Raw genomic sequence first — 21,029 nt, forward strand, 5'->3', positions numbered from 1 at the left:
GGGGGGCGGGCAGGGGGGGGGAGGGAGGGGGAAGGGATGGGGAAGGGGTGGGGAGGAGGGGGCAGAAGAAGAGGGGCGGCGCGCGCCTGGGAAGCTGCGCGAGATGTGGAAGCTGCGCGAGGAAGAGGGAGACCGGCCCAATCTTCAGCCGGTGCGCCGGTCCCTACCGTTTCCCAATTGCCAAAGGAGGTCGGCCTTCATTTGATTAGTACTAATCCCCTCTAGTACTAATTCCCTACTAACCCACCCCCACTTTGAGTCTATTACGTGTGGTCCCACTAGGTAAATTATTTAAACTAAAATAACTTTTAACACATAGGAGTATTACACTTACGTGTGGGTCCTCTAACCCTGTTGACTGGTCAATCATTGACCTGGTCAACAGTCAACCAAACCCCCTGACCCCACTGTCATAGACTAGGCTAGGCAACCCCTTGGTACACTTAGAAATTCTGTTTTGATTTCGAATTAAAAATAAATCCAGGAATTTCAGAAAATGATTTAAAACTTTGAAAAGTCATAGAAAATAAACCGTAAGTTAGACGAAAATATTTTGTACATGAAAGTTGCTCAGAATTTTGAGGCGAATCCGAGTATGCAGCCCGTTCGTTCGCCACACATCCCTAGCATAGTGAACACGCAACTTTCCCCTTCCGGTTCACCTGTCCAAAAACACGAAACACCGGGGATACTTTCCCGGATGTTTCCCCCTTTCGCCGGTATCACCTACTACCGTGTTAGGGCACACCTAGCACCGCGTATTGCCATGTTATGCTTTGTGATGCTTTGATTGCTTTGTTATTTATTGTGTTTCCCCTCTGTTACTTCTTTTCGGTAGACCCCGAGACTGCCGGCGACCCCAGTTCGACTACGGAGTTGACGACCCCTCCTTGTCAAAGCAACCAGGCAAGCCCGCCCCCCTTTGATCACCAGATATCGCCTATTCTTCTCTCTACTGCTTGCATTAGAGTAGTATAGCATGTTACTGTTTCGATTGATCCTATTCTGTTGCATAGCCTGTCATTGTTGCTACAGTTGTTGATACCTTACCCGCAATCCTAAATGCTTAGTATAGAATGCTAGTTTATCATCATTGGCCTTACATTCTTGTCGGTCTGCCTTGCTATACTATCGGGCCGTGATCACTCGGGAGGTGATCACAGGTATATACTATACATATATACATATTATACAGATGGTGACTAAAATTGAGTCGGCTCGTTGAGTACCCGCGAGTGATTCACGGATTGGGGGCTGAAAGGACCTTTGTCCCGACGGCCCTCTGTGTGGATCTTTGTGGCGGAGCGACAGGGCAGGTTGAGACCACCTAGGCGAGAGGTGGGCCTGGCCCTGGTCGGCGTTCGCGGTTGCTTCATAATAACACGCTTAACAAGATCTTGGTATTTGATCTGAGTCTGGCCACTGGCCTATACGCACTAACCAACTACGCGGGAAAGATATGGGCACTCGACGTCGTGGTGTCAACCGAAGCCTTCTAGACGTCAGCGACTGAGCGGCGCACGCCGGATTGGACTAGAACACCTGCTCTTGTATTAGGGAGGCTAGGTCTACTTCCGGCCGCCCACGCAACGTGCAGGTGTGCAATGGGCGATGGCCCCAGACCCCTGCGCCATAGGAGTTAGACCGGCGTGCTGACCTCTCTGTTAGGCCTAGGTGGGGCTGCGACGTGTTGATCTTCCGAGGCCAGGCATGACCCAGTAAAGTGTGTCCGGCCAAATGGGATCGAGCATGTTGGGTTATGTAGTGCACCCCTGTAGGAAAGTTTATCTATTCGAATAGTCGTGTCCCTCGGTAAAAGGACGACTCGAAGTTGTACCTTGACCTTATGACAACTAGAACCGGATACTTAATAAAACTCACCCAGGCAAGTTCCACAGACAACCCGGTGATCGCTTTTCCACAGGGCGACGAGGGGAGGATCGCCGGGTAGGATTATGCTATGCGATGCTACTTGGAGGACTTCAATCTACTCTCTTCTACATGCTGCAAGACGGAGGCTGCCAGAAGCGTAGTCTTCGATAGGACTAGCTATCCCCCTCTTATTCTGGCATTCTGCAGTTCAGTCCACCGACATTGCCTCTTTACACATATACCCATGCATATGTAGTGTAGATCCTTGCTTGCGAGTACTTTGGATGAGTACTCACGGTTGCTTTGCTCCCTTTTTCCTCCGTTTTCCTCTTCTTCTCGGATGCCGCAACCAGACGTTGAAGCCCAGGAGCCAGACGCCACCGTCGACGACGACTACTACACTAGAGCTGCCTACTACTACGTGCAGGCTACTGACGACGACCAGGAGTAGTTAGGAGGATCCCAGGCAGGAGGCATGCGCCTCTTTCGATATGTATCCTAGTTTGTGCTAGCCATCTTACGGCAACTTGTTTAACTTATGTCTGTACTCAGATATTGTTGCTTCCGCTGACTCGTCTATGATCGAGCACTTGTATTCGCAGCGACGGATCGACTGTGAATTCTGTTGCGCGACTGCGACACGGCTGAATTCTGATCTCCAGCTGCCCGGAGCAGATCCCTGATCTGCATCAAACCTCTGCCAGCTTCCGACTGAGAGGGCTGGATGGACTCTGCTATACGGGTCACAGCTGCTAAATTCTGGATTGGGGTTCGATATACCTGAGTCGGCGGGAAGAGTTGACGTCGATTGGCGTCGAGAACTCGTTGCCGCGCGCTCGTCGAGTGCTCGCTGAAGATTCTCCAGGCGAGCGCGTTCGGCCAAATTGGCCAAACGTGCCTCCTCCAAGGCGCGAGCCTCGGGGGTTTCTCCTGTGATGGGAGTACGCAGGGCATCCATGTTCCTGCGGCGAAGTTCCTCTCTTTGCAGAGAGTCGAGTGGCTCGGGTTGGTACTCTTCGTGGTCTCGTGCGGGGTCGCCTCCGTCGCCTGCCCCACCATCACGGGCGAAGCCAGGGGGGCTGCGAGGCCCGTCGACCATCAGGATTTCCGCCGCTGGATCACTGCTATCGCATTCGGATGCGGTCTCTACGGAGCCAGTCAACAGATCGAACAGGCCGTAGAGAGATTCATCGGGCTCGATTGCCGCAACTTGGGTGGTGGCCGTCTGGCGAGCCACCGCGTGCCTCACCCACCGCTGAAGCCTCGACCGACCCGAGCGCTTGCGCTGGCGGGAGACCGGGAGGGTGGTCGATAGGGGAGTCGACTGATATGGGGTCGACGGTTGCCGCAGCAGAACGCCGCGGACACATGCGCGAAAATGCGTCGCACCGCGGACGGGGAGCGCATCGACGTCGAGTGGAGCTTCCTGGAGCCAGGCGGAGTCGTCGGCGACGAAGGTGAGAGCACCGAGACGGATCTCTCGACCCTCGACCAAAACTCCAGCAACCACCATGATGAAAGTACTTGGAAGAATCGCAACTTCTCCACAAAATCGCTAAAACATCCGCCCCACGGTGGGCGCCAACTGTCGTGGTTCTAAGTCTGACAGTAGAGTGGGGGTAGGTATGGAGAGGCAAGGTCCTAGCTATGGAGAGGTTGTAAACACAAGAGATGTACGAGTTCAGGCCCTTCTCGGAGGAAGTAAAAGCCCTACGTCTCGGAGCCCGGAGGCGGTCGAGTGGATTAAGTGTATATGAGTTACAGGGTGCCGAACCCCTCTGCCTGTGGAGGGGGGTGGCTTATATAGAGTGCGCCAGGACCCCAGCCAACCCACGTAATGAAGGGTTTAAGGTACATTAAGTCTGGGGCGTTACTGGTAACGCCCCACATAAAGTGTCTTAATTATAATAAAGTCTACTTAATTACAGACCGTTGCAGTGCAGAGTGCCTCTTGACCTTCTGGAGGTCGAGTGAGTCTTCGTGGTCGAGTCCTTCGAGTCAGTCGAGTGAGTCCCTCGTAGGTCGACTGGAAGGTGATCTCTTCTACGGGTGTCCTTGGGTAGGGTACTTAGATCAGGTCTGCGACCCTACCCTAGGTATATGACTCCATCAGTCAAGTCAATCACATCATTCTTCTAATGATGTGATCCCAGTGATCAAATGATAACATATATCCATGGTTAGGAAACTCAACCATCTTTGATCAATGAGCTAGTCAAGTAAAAGCATACTAGTGACACTATGTTTGTCTATGTATTCACACATGTATTATGTTTCCGGTTAATACAATTCTAGCATGAATAATAAACATTTATCATGAAATAAGGAAATAAATAATAACTTTATTATTGTCTGTAGGGCATATTTCCTTCAGTCTCCCACTTGCACTAGAGTCAATAATCTAGTTCACATCACCATGTGATTTAACACTAACATTCACATCTGTATGTGATTAACACCCATATAGTTCACATCGTCATGTGACCAGCGCCCAAAGGGTTTACTAGAGTCAATAATCTAGTTCACATTGCTATGTGATTAACACCCAAAGAGTACTAAGGTGTGATTATGTTTTGCTCGTGAGAGAAGTTTAGTCAATGGGTCTGTCACATTCAGAGTCGTATGTATTTTGCAAAAATTCTATGTCTACAATGCTCTGCACGGAGCTACTCTAGCTAATTGCTCCCACTTTCAATATGTATCCAGATTGAGACTTAGAGTCATTTGGATCGGTGTAAAAGCTTGCACCGATGTAACTCTTTACGACGGGCTCTTTTATTACCTCCATAATCGAGAAATATTTCCTTAGTCCTCACTAAGGATTTTCTTGACCGCTGTCCAGTGATCTACTCTTAGATCAAAATTGTACTCCCTTGCCAAACTCAGATTGGTCGAATGTGATGGGTATTTGGGACCATCTCAGATAATTTGCTTTTGCTGGGGTAACCATGTTCACCTCACGGTTAATGACTTTCAATCGACTCTTGCTTTCCACATCTGCAAAGATCATCAGAGTGGAGTTGACATGCGGATATTCTTCCTCACTGTCCTCCTTGTCTTCGGCCTTGTCCGACTCCTTTTCCTTGTCTTTAGACTGTTTTCCTTGAAACTGCTGGATCAGGAGTCGACATTGGCGAGTGGTATGCTTTGGGTAAATGATATTCCCCTCTTTGTCTTTCTTCGTGTGGATGTGACACGGCATATCCATCACGTCGTTCCCTTCTTTATCCTTTACCTTCTTAGGGTTCCAGGATCCTTTTGGTTTCCCTTTAAACTTTCCATGAGCCACGGCCAGAGCCTCTCCAGGAGCTGTCGGTTCAGCCTTCCGCTTCTGTCTCCGACTGGTGTTTCCCTTCTCCGACTGGCTCGGCTTGTGCTTGCCGCTTCGGAGTCGGTCTTCTTCTTCGCCATTGGCGTACTTGGTAGCAATCTCCATCATCCGACTCAAGGTCATGTCTCCGGTTCGACCAAATTTCAAACTCAATTCTCTGTTCTTGACACCATCCTTGAAGGCGCAGACTGCCTGATGATCAGACACATTCTCCACAGTATGGTGCAAAGTGATCCATCTCTGAATATACTCCCTGAGAGTCTCATTGATCTTCTGCACGCAGACTTGCAGCTCCGTCAATCCAGCCGGTCGCTTGCAAGTTCCTTCAAACGTTCTGACGAACACTCGGGACAGATCTTCCCAAGTGTAAATGTTGCTAGGGGGTAACTGAGTCAACCACGCTCTGGCAGAACCTTCCAACATGAGGGGCAAATGCTTCATGGCCACCTCGTCATTCCCACCACCAATCTGAACCGCCACTCGGTAGTCCTCAAGCCAAGTTTCAGGTTTAGACTCACCGGTGAACTTGCCGACTCCTGTTGCCAACCTGAAATTGGGAGGAATCACTACGGTTCTGATAGCTCTGCTGAAACATTCCGGACCAGAGACATGCACTCGACTGCTCGTGGGCGCATCTCTGTCGAGTCCACTTCGATGAGCTCTATTCCGATCGACCAAGCCTTGCACGATAATGGATCGCGCGTCGAAGCCTGGTTCTCTGGGGTCGACTGGAACTCTTCGCCCCGCACTGGGCTGACGTCTGTCATCTTGCTGCCGAGGAGCGTAAGACCCACCCCTCGGAGGGGAAGTGGGCACTCGACGCCTATCATCTCGGTCGTGTCGGTCTCCATATTGGTCTCGCCGATTCTCGCGTCCTTCACGCCGCGGAGGCGATCTGGGACTGTGAGTCGACTGAACCGTATTCGCAGCGACGGATCGACTGTGAATTCTGTTGCGCGACTGCGACACGGCTGAATTCTGATCTCCAGCTGCCCGGAGCAGATCCCTGATCTGCATCAAACCTCTGCCAGCTTCCGACTGAGAGGGCTGGATGGACTCTGCTATACGGGTCACAGCTGCTAAATTCTGGATTGGGGTTCGATATACCTGAGTCGGCGGGAAGAGTTGACGTCGATTGGCGTCGAGAACTCGTTGCCGCGCGCTCGTCGAGTGCTCGCTGAAGATTCTCCAGGCGAGCGCGTTCGGCCAAATTGGCCAAACGTGCCTCCTCCAAGGCGCGAGCCTCGGGGGTTTCTCCTGTGATGGGAGTACGCAGGGCATCCATGTTCCTGCGGCGAAGTTCCTCTCTTTGCAGAGAGTCGAGTGGCTCGGGTTGGTACTCTTCGTGGTCTCGTGCGGGGTCGCCTCCGTCGCCTGCCCCACCATCACGGGCGAAGCCAGGGGGGCTGCGAGGCCCGTCGACCATCAGGATTTCCGCCGCTGGATCACTGCTATCGCATTCGGATGCGGTCTCTACGGAGCCAGTCAACAGATCGAACAGGCCGTAGAGAGATTCATCGGGCTCGATTGCCGCAACTTGGGTGGTGGCCGTCTGGCGAGCCACCGCGTGCCTCACCCACCGCTGAAGCCTCGACCGACCCGAGCGCTTGCGCTGGCGGGAGACCGGGAGGGTGGTCGATAGGGGAGTCGACTGATATGGGGTCGACGGTTGCCGCAGCAGAACGCCGCGGACACATGCGCGAAAATGCGTCGCACCGCGGACGGGGAGCGCATCGACGTCGAGTGGAGCTTCCTGGAGCCAGGCGGAGTCGTCGGCGACGAAGGTGAGAGCACCGAGACGGATCTCTCGACCCTCGACCAAAACTCCAGCAACCACCATGATGAAAGTACTTGGAAGAATCGCAACTTCTCCACAAAATCGCTAAAACATCCGCCCCACGGTGGGCGCCAACTGTCGTGGTTCTAAGTCTGACAGTAGAGTGGGGGTAGGTATGGAGAGGCAAGGTCCTAGCTATGGAGAGGTTGTAAACACAAGAGATGTACGAGTTCAGGCCCTTCTCGGAGGAAGTAAAAGCCCTACGTCTCGGAGCCCGGAGGCGGTCGAGTGGATTAAGTGTATATGAGTTACAGGGTGCCGAACCCCTCTGCCTGTGGAGGGGGGTGGCTTATATAGAGTGCGCCAGGACCCCAGCCAACCCACGTAATGAAGGGTTTAAGGTACATTAAGTCTGGGGCGTTACTGGTAACGCCCCACATAAAGTGTCTTAATTATAATAAAGTCTACTTAATTACAGACCGTTGCAGTGCAGAGTGCCTCTTGACCTTCTGGTGGTCGAGTGAGTCTTCGTGGTCGAGTCCTTCGAGTCAGTCGAGTGAGTCCCTCGTAGGTCGACTGGAAGGTGATCTCTTCTACGGGTGTCCTTGGGTAGGGTACTTAGATCAGGTCTGCGACCCTACCCTAGGTATATGACTCCATCAGTCAAGTCAATCACATCATTCTTCTAATGATGTGATCCCAGTGATCAAATGATAACATATATCCATGGTTAGGAAACTCAACCATCTTTGATCAATGAGCTAGTCAAGTAAAAGCATACTAGTGACACTATGTTTGTCTATGTATTCACACATGTATTATGTTTCCGGTTAATACAATTCTAGCATGAATAATAAACATTTATCATGAAATAAGGAAATAAATAATAACTTTATTATTGTCTGTAGGGCATATTTCCTTCAGTCTCCCACTTGCACTAGAGTCAATAATCTAGTTCACATCACCATGTGATTTAACACTAACATTCACATCTGTATGTGATTAACACCCATATAGTTCACATCGTCATGTGACCAGCGCCCAAAGGGTTTACTAGAGTCAATAATCTAGTTCACATTGCTATGTGATTAACACCCAAAGAGTACTAAGGTGTGATTATGTTTTGCTCGTGAGAGAAGTTTAGTCAATGGGTCTGTCACATTCAGAGTCGTATGTATTTTGCAAAAATTCTATGTCTACAATGCTCTGCACGGAGCTACTCTAGCTAATTGCTCCCACTTTCAATATGTATCCAGATTGAGACTTAGAGTCATTTGGATCGGTGTAAAAGCTTGCACCGATGTAACTCTTTACGACGGGCTCTTTTATTACCTCCATAATCGAGAAATATTTCCTTAGTCCTCACTAAGGATTTTCTTGACCGCTGTCCAATGATCTACTCTTAGATCAAAATTGTACTCCCTTGCCAAACTCAGAGCGAGGTATACAATAGGTCTGGTACACAGCATAACATACTTTGTAGAACCTATGACTGAGGCATAGGGAATGACTTTTCATTCTCTTTCTATTTTCTGCCATGGTCAGGCTTTGAGTCTTACTCAACTTCACACTTTACAACACAGGCAAGAACTCCTTCTTTGACTGTTCCATTTTGAACTATTTCAAAATCTTGTCAAGGTATGTACTCATTGAAAATCTTATCAAGCGTCTTGATCTATCTCAATAGATCTTGATGCTTAATATGTAAGCAGCTTTGCTGAGGTCTTTCTTTGAAGAAATCCTTTTAAAACTCCTTTGTGCTTTCTAGAAAATTCTACATCATTTCTGATCAACAATATGTCACTCACATATATTTATTAGAAAGGATGTAGTGCTCCCACCCACTTTTTTGTAAATACAGGCTTCACCGCAAGTCCATATAAAACCATATGCTTTGATCAACTCATCAAAGCATATATTCCAACTCCGAGATGCTTGCACCAGTCCATAGATGGATCGCTGGAGCTTGCACATTTTGTTAGCACCTTTAGGATTGACAAAACCTTCTGGTTGCATCATATACAACTCTTCATTAATAAATCCATTAAGGACTGCAGTTTTGACATCCATTTGCCAGATTTCATAAAATATGGCAATTGCTAACATGATTCAGACAGACTTTTAAGCATCGATACGAGTGAGAAAATCTCATTGTATTCAACATCTTGAACTTGTCGAAAAATCTTTTGCGACAAGTCGAGCTTTGTAGATAGTAACACTACCATCAGCGTCTGTCTTCCTCTTGAAGATCCATTTATTTTCTATGGCTTGCCGATCATCGGGCAAGTCAATCAAAGTCCACACTTTGTTCTCATACATGGATCCCATCTCAGATTTCATGGCCTCAAGCCATTTCGCGAAATCTGGGCTCATCATCGCTTCCTCATATTTTGTAGGTTTATCATGGTCTAGTAACATGACTTCCAGAATAGAATTACTGTAACACTCTGGTGCGGATCTCACTGTGGTTGACCTATGAGGTTTGGTAGTAACTTGATCTAAAGTTTCATATCAATATCATTAGCTTCCTCACTAATTGGTGTAGGTGTCACAGAAACAGATTTCTGTGATGAACTACTTTCCAATAAGGGAGCAGGTACAGTTATCTCATCAAGTTCTACTTTCCTCCCACTCACTTCTTTCGAGAGAAAATCCTTCTCTAGAAAGGATCCATTCTTAGCAACAAATGTTTTGCCTTCGGATCTGTGATAGAAGGTGTACCTAACAGTTTCCTTTGGGTATTCTATGAAGACGCACTTCTTCGATTTGGGTTCGAGCTTATCAGGTTGAAACCTTTTTCACATAAGCATCGCAACTCCAAACTTTGAGAAACGACAGCTTAGGTTTATTGTTAAACCATAGTTCATACGGTGTCATCTCAACGGATTTAGATGGTGCCCTATTTAAAGTGAATGCAGTTGTCTCTCATGCATAACCCCAAAACGATAGTGATAAATCGGTAAGATACATCATAGATCGCACCATATCCAATAATGTGCGGTTACGATGTTCGGACACATCATTACGCTGTGGTGTTCCATGTGGCGTGAGCTGTGAAACTATTCCACATTGTTTTAACTGAAGGCCAAAATCGTAACTCAAATATTCGTCTCCATGATCAGATCGCAGAAAACTTTATTTTCTTGTTATCACTCTGAAATTCTTTAAACCTTTCAATTGTTTCAGACTTATGTTTCATCAAGTAGATATACTCATATCTGCTCAAATCATCTGTGAAGATCAGAAAATAACGATACCTGCCACGAGTATCAACACTCATTGGACCGTATACATCGGTGTGTATTATTTCCAACAAGTCAGTAGCTCGTTCCATTGTTTCGGAGAACGAAGTTTTAGTCATCTTGCCCAAAAGGCACGATTCGCAAGCATCAAATGATTCATAACCAAGTGATTCCAAAAGTCCATCTTAATGGAGTTTCTTCATGCGCTTTACACCGATATGACCCAAACGGCAGTGCCGCAAATAAGTCGCACTATCATTATCAACTTTGCATCTTTTGGCATCAATATCATGAATATGTGTATCACTACGATCGAGATCCAACAAACTATTTTCATTGGGTGTATGACCATTGAAGGTTTTATTCATGTAAACAGAACAACAATTATTCTCTGACTCTAAATGAATAACCGTATTGCAATAAACATGATCAAATCATATTCATGCTCAACGCAAACGCCAAATAACATTTACTTAGGTTCAGCACTAATCCCAAAAGTATAGGGAGTGTGCGATGATGATCATATCAATCTTGGAACCACTTCCAACACACATTGACACTTCACCCTCAACTAGTCTCTGTTTATTCTGCAACTCCTGTTTCGAGTTACTAATTTTTAGCAACCGAACAAGTATCAAATACCCATGGGTACTATAAACACTAGTAAGGTACACATAAATAACCTGTATATCAAATATACCCTTGTTCACTCTGCCATCCTTCTTATCCACCAAATATTCAGGGAATTTCCGCTTCCAGTGACCATTTCCTTTGCAGTAGAAACACTCAGTTTCAGGTTTTGGTCCAGTTTTGGGCTTCTTCGCGGGAGTGACAACTTGCTTGTTATTCTACATGAAGTTCACTTTCTTTCCCTTTGCCTTTTTCATGAAACTAGTGATCTTGTCAATCATCAACACTTGATGTTCTTTCTCGATTTCTACCTTCGTCGATTTCAACATCACGAAGAGCTCGGGAATCGTTTTCGTCATCCCTTTCATACTATAGTTCATCACGAAGTTCTACTAACTTGGTAATGGTTAGTAGAGAACTCTGTCAATCACTATCTTATCTGGAAGATTAACTCCCACTTGATTCAAGCGATTGTAGTACCCAGACAATTTGAGCACATGCTCACTAGTTAAGCAATTCTCCTCCATCTTTTAGCTATAGAACTTGTTGGAGACTTCATATCTCTCAACTCGGGTATTTGCTTGAAATATTAACTTCAACTCCTGGAACATCTCATATGGTCCATGACGTTCAAAATGTTTTTGAAGTCCCGATTCTAAGCCGTTAAGCATGGTGCACTAAACTATCAAGTAGTCATCATATTGAGCTAGCCAAACGTTCATAACGTCTGCATTTGCTCCTGCAATAGGTCTGTCACCTAGCGATGCATCAAGGACATTATTCTTCTGTGCAGCAATGAGGATAAACCTCAGATCACGGACCCAGTCCGCATCATTGCTACTATCATTTTTCAACATAGTTTTTCTCTTGGAACATATCAAAATAAACATAGGGAAGCAACAACGCGAGCTATTGATCTACAACATAATTTGCAAAATACTACCAGGACTAAGTTCATGATAAATTTAAGTTCAATTAATCATATTACTTAAGAACTCCCACTTAGATAGACATCCCTCTAATCATCTAAGTGATCACGTGATCCAAATCAACTAAACCATGTCCGATCATCACGTGAGATGGAGTAGTTTTCAATAGTGAACATCACTATGTTGATCATATCTACTATATGATTCACGCTCGACCTTTCGGTCTCAGTGTTCCGAGGCCATATCTGTATATGCTAGACTCGTCAAGTTTAACCTGAGTATTCCGCGTGTGCAACTGTTTTGCACCCGTTGTATTTGAACATAGAGCCTATCACACCCGATCATCATGTGGTGTCTCAGCACGAAGAACTTTTGCAATGGTGCATACTCAGGGAGAACACTTAGACCTTGAAATTTAGTGAGAGGTCATCTTATAAAGCTACCGCCGAACTAAGCAAAATAAGATGTATAAAAGATAAACATCATATGCAATCAAAATATGTGACATGATATGGCCATCATCATCTTGTGCCTTTTGATCTCCATCTCCAAAGTACTATCATGATCTCCATCGTCACCGGCATGACACCATGATCTCCATCATCTTGATCTATATCAATGTGTCGTCACATGGTCGTGTCGCCAACTATTGCTCTTGCAACTATTGCTATCGCATAGCGATAAAGTAAAGCAATTATTTGGCGCTTGCATCTTATGCAATAAAGAGACAACCATAAGGCTTCTACCAGTTGTCGATAACTTCAACAAAACATGCTCATCTCATACAACAACTTATATCTCATCACGTCTTGACCATATCACATCACAACATGCCCTGCAAAAACAAGTTAGACGTCCTCTACTTTGTTGTTGCAAGTTTTATGTGGCTGCTACGGGCTGAGTAAGAACCGTTCTTACCTACGCATCAAAACCACAACGATAGTTCGTCAAGTTAGTGATGTTTTAACCTTCTCAAGGACCGGGCGTAGCCACACTTGGCTCAACTAAAGTTGGAGAAACTGACACCCGCCAGCCACCTGTGTGCAAAGCACGTCGGTAGAACCAGTCTCGTGTAAGCATACACGTAATGTCGGTCCGGGCCACTTCATCCAACAATACTGCCGAACCAAAGTATGACATGCTGGTAAGCAGTATGACTTGTATCGCCCACAACTCACTTGTGTTCTACTCGTGCATATAACATCTACGCATAAAACTGGCCCAAATGCCACCGTTGGGGAACATAGTAATTTTAAAAAAAATCCTACGCACACGCAAGATCATGGTGATGCATAGCGACGAGAGGGGAGAGTGTGTCCACGTACCCTCGTAGACCGAAAGCGGAAGCGTTAGCACAACGCGGTTGATGTAGTCGTATGTCTTCACGATCCGATCGATCTAAGTACCGAATGTACGGCACCTCCGAGTTCAGCACACGTTCAGCTCGATGACGTCCCTCGAACTCCGATCCAGCCGAGCTTTGAGGGAGAGTATCGTCAGCACGACGGCGTGGTGACGATGATGATGTTCTACCGACGCAGGGCTTCGCCTAAGCACCGCTACGATATTATCAAGGTGGACTATGGTGGAGGGGGGCACCGCACACGGCTAAGAGATCAATGATCAATTGTTGTTTCTATGGGGTGCCCCCTGCCCCCGTATATAAAGGAGCTAGGGGGGAGGCGGCCGGCCAAGGAGGAGGGCGCGCCAAGGGGGGAGTCCTACTCCCACCGGGAGTACGACTCCTCCTTTCCTAGTAGGAGTAGGAGAGAAGGAAGGGGAAGGGAGAAGGGAAGGAAGGAGGGGGCGTAGCCCCTCCCCCTAGTCCAATTCGGACTAGGCCTTGGGGGGCCTGCCCTAGGCAGCCCCTCTCTCTTTCCCGTATGGCCCAATAAGGCCCAATACTTCTCCCCGGCGAATTCCTGTAACTCTTTGATACTCCGAAAAATACCCGAATCACTCGGAACCTTTCCGATGTTCGAATATAGTCGTCCAATATATCGATCTTTACGTCTCGACCATTTCGAGACTCCTCGTCATGTCCCCGGGACTCCGAACTCCTTCGGTACATCAAAACACATAAACTCATAATATAACCGTCATCGAACTTTAAGCGTGCGGACCCTACGGGTTCGAGAACTATGTAGACATGACTGAGACACATTTCCGGTCAATAACCAATAGCGGAACCAGGATGCTCATATTCGCTCCCACATATTCTACGAAGATCTTTATCGGCCAAACCGCATAACAACATACGTTGTTCCCTTTGTCATCGGTATGTTACTTGCCCGAGATTCGATCGTCGGTATCTCAATACCTAGTTCAATCTCGTTACCGGCAAGTCTCTTTACTCGTTATGTAATGCATCATTCCGCAACTAACTTATTAGCTACATTGATTGCAAGGCTTATAGTGATGTGCATTACCGAGAGGGCCCAGAGATACCTCTGCGACAATCGGAGTGACAAATCCTAATCTCGAAATACGCCAACTCAACATGTACCTTCGGAGACACCTGTAGAGCTCCTTTATAATCATCCAGTTATGTTGTGACGTTTGGTAGCACGCAAAGTTTTCCTCCGGTAAACGGGAGTTGCATAATCTCATAGTCATAGGAACATGTATAAGTCATGAAGAAAACAATAGCAACATACTAAACGATCAAGTGCTAAGCTAACGAAATGTGTCAAGTCAATCACATCATTCTTCTAATGATGTGATCCCACTGATCAAATGATAACATATATACATGGTTAGGAAACTCAACCATCTTTGATCAATGAGCTAGTCAAGTAGAGGCATACTAGTGACACTATGTTTGTCTATGTATTCACACATGTATTATGTTTCCGGCTAATACAATTCTAACATGAATAATAAACATTTATCATGAAATAAGGAAATAAATAATAACTTTATTATTGCCTCTAGGGCATATTTCCTTCATGAGGGTTGCCGATTGGTCAAAAGTCGGGGCCTTTGTGTAGGTCTCGGGGTGGTTTGGTTGCAAGCGGCAGCTCTGGCGGTGGGAGGCGTGGCGTTTGGGGGCGGAGCGTTCGTCTCTGGTGCGGGCGGGCAACCATGACCACGCGGGTGGCGTGGTTGCGGGTGGTTGGAGTTAGGGTGCGACAGAGGGGTGTGAGCGCCGAGGTACACCACTTGCCCAGTCCTTTGACTGGCCGACGGTGGCGGTGGTTGTTGAGGTTGTACCCTTCCTGAAGGCTCCATCATGGCGTTCCCACTCCTGCCGTCTTGCTCTGGGTTAAAACCTGATCTTTAGGATCGGCCGGTGGCGGCTATCAATGGTCGTAACCTTCTAGGAGGCACCGCTTTGGATGTGCAACCGTTAGAGTACATCTAGATGTGCCCGTCCCTAAAAAAATTAGATGTGCCCTAGACATACCCTTGTACTCTTTTCGTTTCTTTTTACTCTGCATATAGAATATGTCTTAAGTTAAAATTCATAATATTTGACCAAATTTATTTTTAAAAATATCAATATATACAAAACTAAAATCATACAATCTGGAAATTAATTTCATAATGCATCTGATGATATTGATTTGGTATTGTGAATACATCGTCGAACTTTACTATGTTTGACTTTAAGCAAATCTAAAAAGAAACGGAGGGAGTACATGTTAGAACTTAGAAATCATCTTCCGTGTAGCACCTTTCACCGTCTAATATTTTCGATAGAAAGATGGAACTGTCTAGCGCATATGTAGATGTGCCTTAATTATTGCACATCTAAGTGACTCAATCAAGCATAAAAAAAAATCCGCATGAATCTTCATGTAAGATCAATGACATATGACCTAGATATGTGTCATTGAGATATTGTTGATTCCAATGGGCATTGCATAATTTAAAATCTGGATTGTGCTTTTCTTTTTTGCAGGTGAAAATCTGGATTGTCCTTACCTCTTCTTATAATCATCCATAGTTTTTCTACACAAAATAGTTAGTACGGCTACAACTTATAGTGAAACAAAAAATGTATAAGGACGTTCATGTTGATCTTGGTAGCCTTAGGAAAATCGGATCATCCACCGGTAAATGTTCTGCAGCGTGAATCAAGAAGTTGTGTCATCACAGTTCGAAAAGAAAAGAGGACGGTGGAGATCAAATTTTTGATTCACGCTGCAGCTGCATGTATGCATAGGTGTGGAAAACCATTCACGGCTAGGGCCCGCTTCCGATGGCATCGGCATGTCGTTATGCACATGGCGATGCATCCGGCTCAAACGACGAGCTCTATCAAAATTACGGCCCAACAATCACTCCTCACCGCAGCTTCTCCGTCCCCGGCATGCAGTGCATGGAACGATCGCTACGTCGTCACCGTCAACCGTGAAGCCGCCGCGGTCGGGCCGTCGCCGGGGTTGGAGTTGGCAGAACGGCCGGCCGAGGACGGGAAACGATCGATGACGACGCAACCGGCGGTGGGCGACCCTCTGTCGGACCTATGGGAGCACCTGATGTCGCCGAACAGGACGCACCTCTCCTGCTTCTACCCGAGCAAGATCACCATGAGCGGCATCTGGACCGGCGACAACCCTCTCGACTTCTCCCTCCCGCTCATCCTCTTCCAGATGCTCCTCATCACCTCCACCACCCGCGCCGCCACCCTCCTCCTCGCCCCGCTCGGCCTCCCCCGCTACATCTCGGAGATACTCGTACGTACGCCCGTCTCCATGATCACCGCGTGCATGCACGCGTCCATCGTCCATGACGACGACGAAGACTGACTGTTTGCCATGCATCAATGCGTGCAGGGCGGCTTCGTTCTCGGGCCCTCGGTGCTGGGCCGGCTCCCGCACTATACCGACATCGTTTTCCCCCCGCGCAGCATCTTCATCCTCGACTCCATGGCCCTCTTCGGCCTCGTCTACTACAGCTTCACCATCGGCGTCGAGATCGAGGTCCCCACCATCACCCGCGCCGGCTTCCGGAGCTTCTGGTTCGCCGGCGCGTCGGCGCTCCTGCCTTTCCTTATCGGCGCCACCACCGGCTACGTCGCCCTCGGCACCGACGATTCCCGTAAGAATGCTGACTTCGTCGACAGACTCTCCTTTCCCATCTTCCTCGGGTCCACCTTCGCCTCTACCGCCTTCTCCGTGCTCGCCCGCAACATCGCCGAGCTCAAGCTCGCCGGCACCGACGTCGGCCAGATCACGCTCTCCACCGCCCTCATCAACGACACTATCGCGTGGACCGGGCTCACCGTCGCCACGGCGCTCTTGTACGCGGAGGACAGCGGGTTGCTCCCGTCCGTGTGGACGCTCCTGTCGGGGCTTGTCATCTTCGGCGCGAGCGTCCTCCTGGTCCGGCCCGCGCTCGTGCGGCTGGCGCAACGCGCGACCATGGAGGGGGAGGTAATCGGTGAGGAGCGTGAGTGCGCTGTGCTTGTCGGCGTCATGGTGGCAGCTCTCGTGGCGGACGCCGGGGGCACACACGTCATCTTTGGGGCCTTCGTGTTTGGGCTCGCCGTGCCCAACGGGCCCGTCGGTGTGGAGCTGGTGGAGAAGGTGGAGGACTACGTGGTGGGGACGCTACTCCCGCTCTTCTTCGCCATGTCCGGACTCCGCACGGACACCTCCAAGGTTACCAGCATGGAGGCCGCCGTGCTGCTGATGGTTGCCACCATTGCCGCGTCGGTGTTGAAGGTGGTCGCTTGCATCGGTGTGGCCGCGGGGTTCGGCATGCCGCTGCACGACGGCACGTCCATTGGGCTGCTGCTCAACACCAAGGGGGTCATCGAGCTCGTCATCCTCAACATCGCAAGAAACAAAAAGGTTTCAATTAAGCCGATTAATTCTAGGATAGTGTATTGTTGGACAATCAATTTGTTGCTAATTCGTGCATGCATGTCTTTCTCTGCTGCCTGCAGATCATGAGTGACCAGTCGTTCACGGTGCTGGTGTTCATGTCGGCGCTGATCACAGCGCTGGTGAGCCCGTTGCTGACCATGGTTGTCAAGCCGGCCCGCCGCCTCGTCTTCTACAAGCGGCGCACCGTGGCGTGGCCGCAGCCGGACGCCGAGCTCCGCGTGCTCGCTTGCGTGCACGTGCCCCGCGACGCCCCCGCGGCCATCACGCTTGTCGACGTCCTGTGGCCCTCGCGGCGCTCACCTATCGCCGTGCACGCCCTTCACCTCATCGAGTTTGCCGGTCGCGCCTCGGCTCTCCTCTTGATCAACGCCGCTGCCCCGGCCGCCTCTTCCTCTGAGTTCTCGGACCAGGGCCGGAGCCACGTGGAGATGCAGTTCAAGCACATCGCCCACGCCTTCATGGCTTACGCGGAGAACCACGCGCCAGGCGGCGTCTTGGCGCGCACCATGGCCGCCGTGTCGCCGTACGCGTCCATGCACGAGGATATCACCGCCGCCGCCGAGGACCAGCACTCGGCGCTCATCGTGCTCCCGTTCCACAAGCACCGGTCGGTGGACGGCGGCATGGAGGTGTCCCACCCGGCGATCCAGTCGCTGAACGCCAGCGTGCAGTCCTGCTCGCCATGCACGGTGGCCATTCTCGTCGACCGGAGCCTCGGCAGCGGCGGCACCTTGCCGGGTGGAGCCGGCGGGTATCGCGTGGCGGCGCTCTTCTTCGGCGGGCGCGACGACCGCGAGGTGGTGGCCCTGGCCACCCGCATGGCGCGCAACCCGGCCGTCGACCTCACCGTGATGCGCTTCGTCCAGAAGGGCAGGGCCGGCAGCATGACCTCGAGCGAGTTCGACGCCCTCAAGGAGCGCAAGGCCGACGACTGGTGCATGCGGGAGTTCCTGGAGCGAGCCAACGCCGGCGGTGGGGGCGTGGACTACTGCGAGAGGGGGGTGTTCAACGCGAGCGAGATGGTGGCGGAGATACGGAACGTGGAGGCGGCCGGGAAGGACCTTTTCTTGGTGAGCAGGACGCCGGGGGCGACGGGACTGACGGCCGGGATGTCGGACTGGAGCGAGTGCCCGGAGCTGGGGCCGATCGGGGACCTGCTTGTGTCCAAGGACTTCCAGACCAAGGCGTCCGTGCTGGTGGTGCAGTCCTACGGGAGGGCGGCGGCGTCGTCGGCGTCGGCGTCTTCCGAATTTGCTGTTGGCGAGGCCGTCTTGCCGGCGCCAGAGGCCATCATGCCGGCGACCTCCATGGGGCACCCGCCAAGGCGCCCACGACAACATTCACATTCTGACATTATGCTTTGATAGTATAGTTTGGTAATGCTTGCTAGCACATTGATTAATTAATTAGGGAGCGCCTAATTTTTGCAGGGGGATTAGGAAGTGTCTAATGATCAGTCGACTGATGTTAATTTGAGTGACAGTCAAACATTTAATCTAGTCAGAAGCGTGCACGTCTACTAGCTTAGCTTTGTTAACAGCGATTTCTTCATACTCCCAACGGAAACTTTGATTCACATATAAGATTTTTTTTTGACAATTGATTCACATATAAGATTACTATAAGGGTGTAAATAAGTCTCAGTCGATTGAGATTTAATCAAGTCTCAGTCAAGTAACATAATATGTAAAAAAGAAAAAAAAAGAAAAACTGAAAATAAAAATTTGCACGGATCTTAATATAACATCTCACGGATATAGTATCAACTGAGACATAATAAAGTCTTAATCAACTGAGATTTAGCAAGACTGTTACTATAACATGCCTCCAAAACCAGCCTCTCTCCATTTGGCTAATTAATGGAAGAAAGAGGCACACCCGCCAAGACACTGTCCGAGCAGAAAAAAAAAGGCAAACATTTTTTAAGAATCTTTAGCACATTTTCTCAACAACAACAAAAAAAAACTTTACCACATGCTACCAAAGTAAGAAAACATTACATATTACACATTCTTCTAATATCCAAGGAGAGCAAGGGCCGGAAATGTCTCAAGAAAATTCCATGGTGAGATAATTGGGCCGACTTAAAAATTATTTGATTTTTTTTTAACATTGCAGATTTGAAGCCTTATTTGGGTGAGGAAGATGAGTTTCCGTCGAGGACGACTTTATTTCAAGAAGGGGAGGATGATGAGGACATCAATACCATTGTTACACCCACAGCCCCTACTGCTACATATACGGGACCAATTACTAGAGCTCGCGCACGCCAATTAAATTATCAGGTACTTTCGTTTCTTGGTAATGATTCTAATGTTCATGAGAATATGATGATGCCTAAATTGGATACATTTGTTTTGCTTACAAATGAAGGGCCTAGCTTAGAGAAGGATGAACATTGGAGCAAGAACAAGCATGGAGATGATGCCATGCGCAAGGGGAACAAGAACGGAGTTACAAGTGATGATTTCAGGACTTTGAAACCACCATAATGGGTGCATGAAGCCTTGGACGAAATATACAAGATGCCACTTCATAAATTTCATCCCGAGGCTATTTTAGGTGCTGCGTCACTTTATTATTGGGCCAGGCCCATGTAATTGCAGATCGACAAAGCTTCCGAACAATGTAGGAAAGTAAGGTACGCCAAATGTAGATGAACAATTCCAACAATGTTGTGGTCACTACTGGAATCGCCTGATGTGTCGAGTGCCTGGGATAGTTGACTACAACCCTAAGAAACTCGGGAAAGTCTTTGCCAAGAATAGTTCTCGACAAAGCATACTCGGCGTACACCCCTCGGGCAAATCTTTGCCGAGAATCATCCGTCGGGCTCTAGGCATAATTATGTCCGAGTATACTAGGGACACTCTCGGCAAAAAAAAGAAAAATGAGTTCACGTCCGGCAGTTGAGGATGGCATCGCCAGGCCTTTGCCGAGAGCCAAGGGAGAACTCGGCAAACACTTTCCTAGTTGCCGAGCACCAACTCTCGGCTTAACTGGCACCAGCACCTCCTCAGGAGCTGCCACATATGTCACCTTTTGCTGAAGTTGCCATCAAGATCTCGGCTTATAGACACCAACAACTCCTTAGGTGCTCCCTTTTGCCGAGCTCCTTCCCTGAGTTCTCGGCAAAGAGTCAACCAAGCTGTCAACGCATGCCACATGTCCTTTTTGCTGAGAGCAACACTTGGAAACGACCTGTTTGTTGAAAACGACATTGTTAGCCTGGTTTCTAATTATTTTTCATATAACCCTACACCAAAAACAGATATAACAGAAATATCCACCAAGATTCACGTTATGAAGCTTGTATACTCTATAAAGATCACATACATAACAACAAACTCGCGAAAGCATCATATATAGTACACACAAGTTTCACATGAAGTCACAAAATAGTTACTTAGC

At 48.5% G+C, this 21,029-nt stretch overlaps 1 protein-coding gene and 1 pseudogene across 1 annotated transcript; both read left to right on the forward strand.

The window, feature by feature from the left end:
* LOC123139451 (uncharacterized) overlaps positions 1–15,347 on the forward strand; it is a 26,424-nt pseudogene extending 11,077 nt beyond the window's left edge.
* Positions 15,348–15,692: 345 nt separating this feature from the next.
* LOC123138278 (cation/H(+) antiporter 15) lies at positions 15,693–19,117 on the forward strand. Its single transcript, XM_044558220.1, has 3 exons — positions 15,693–16,463; positions 16,563–17,582; positions 17,678–19,117. The coding sequence occupies exons 1-3, from the start codon at positions 15,798–15,800 to the stop codon at positions 18,980–18,982; spliced, it is 2,991 nt and encodes a 996-aa protein (XP_044414155.1). The 5' UTR covers positions 15,693–15,797; the 3' UTR covers positions 18,983–19,117.
* The last annotated feature ends 1,912 nt before the right edge of the window (positions 19,118–21,029 follow it).

The sequence above is a fragment of the Triticum aestivum genome, chromosome 6B, assembly GCF_018294505.1.
Source record: "Triticum aestivum cultivar Chinese Spring chromosome 6B, IWGSC CS RefSeq v2.1, whole genome shotgun sequence".
NCBI classification, from domain to species: domain Eukaryota; kingdom Viridiplantae; phylum Streptophyta; class Magnoliopsida; order Poales; family Poaceae; genus Triticum; species Triticum aestivum.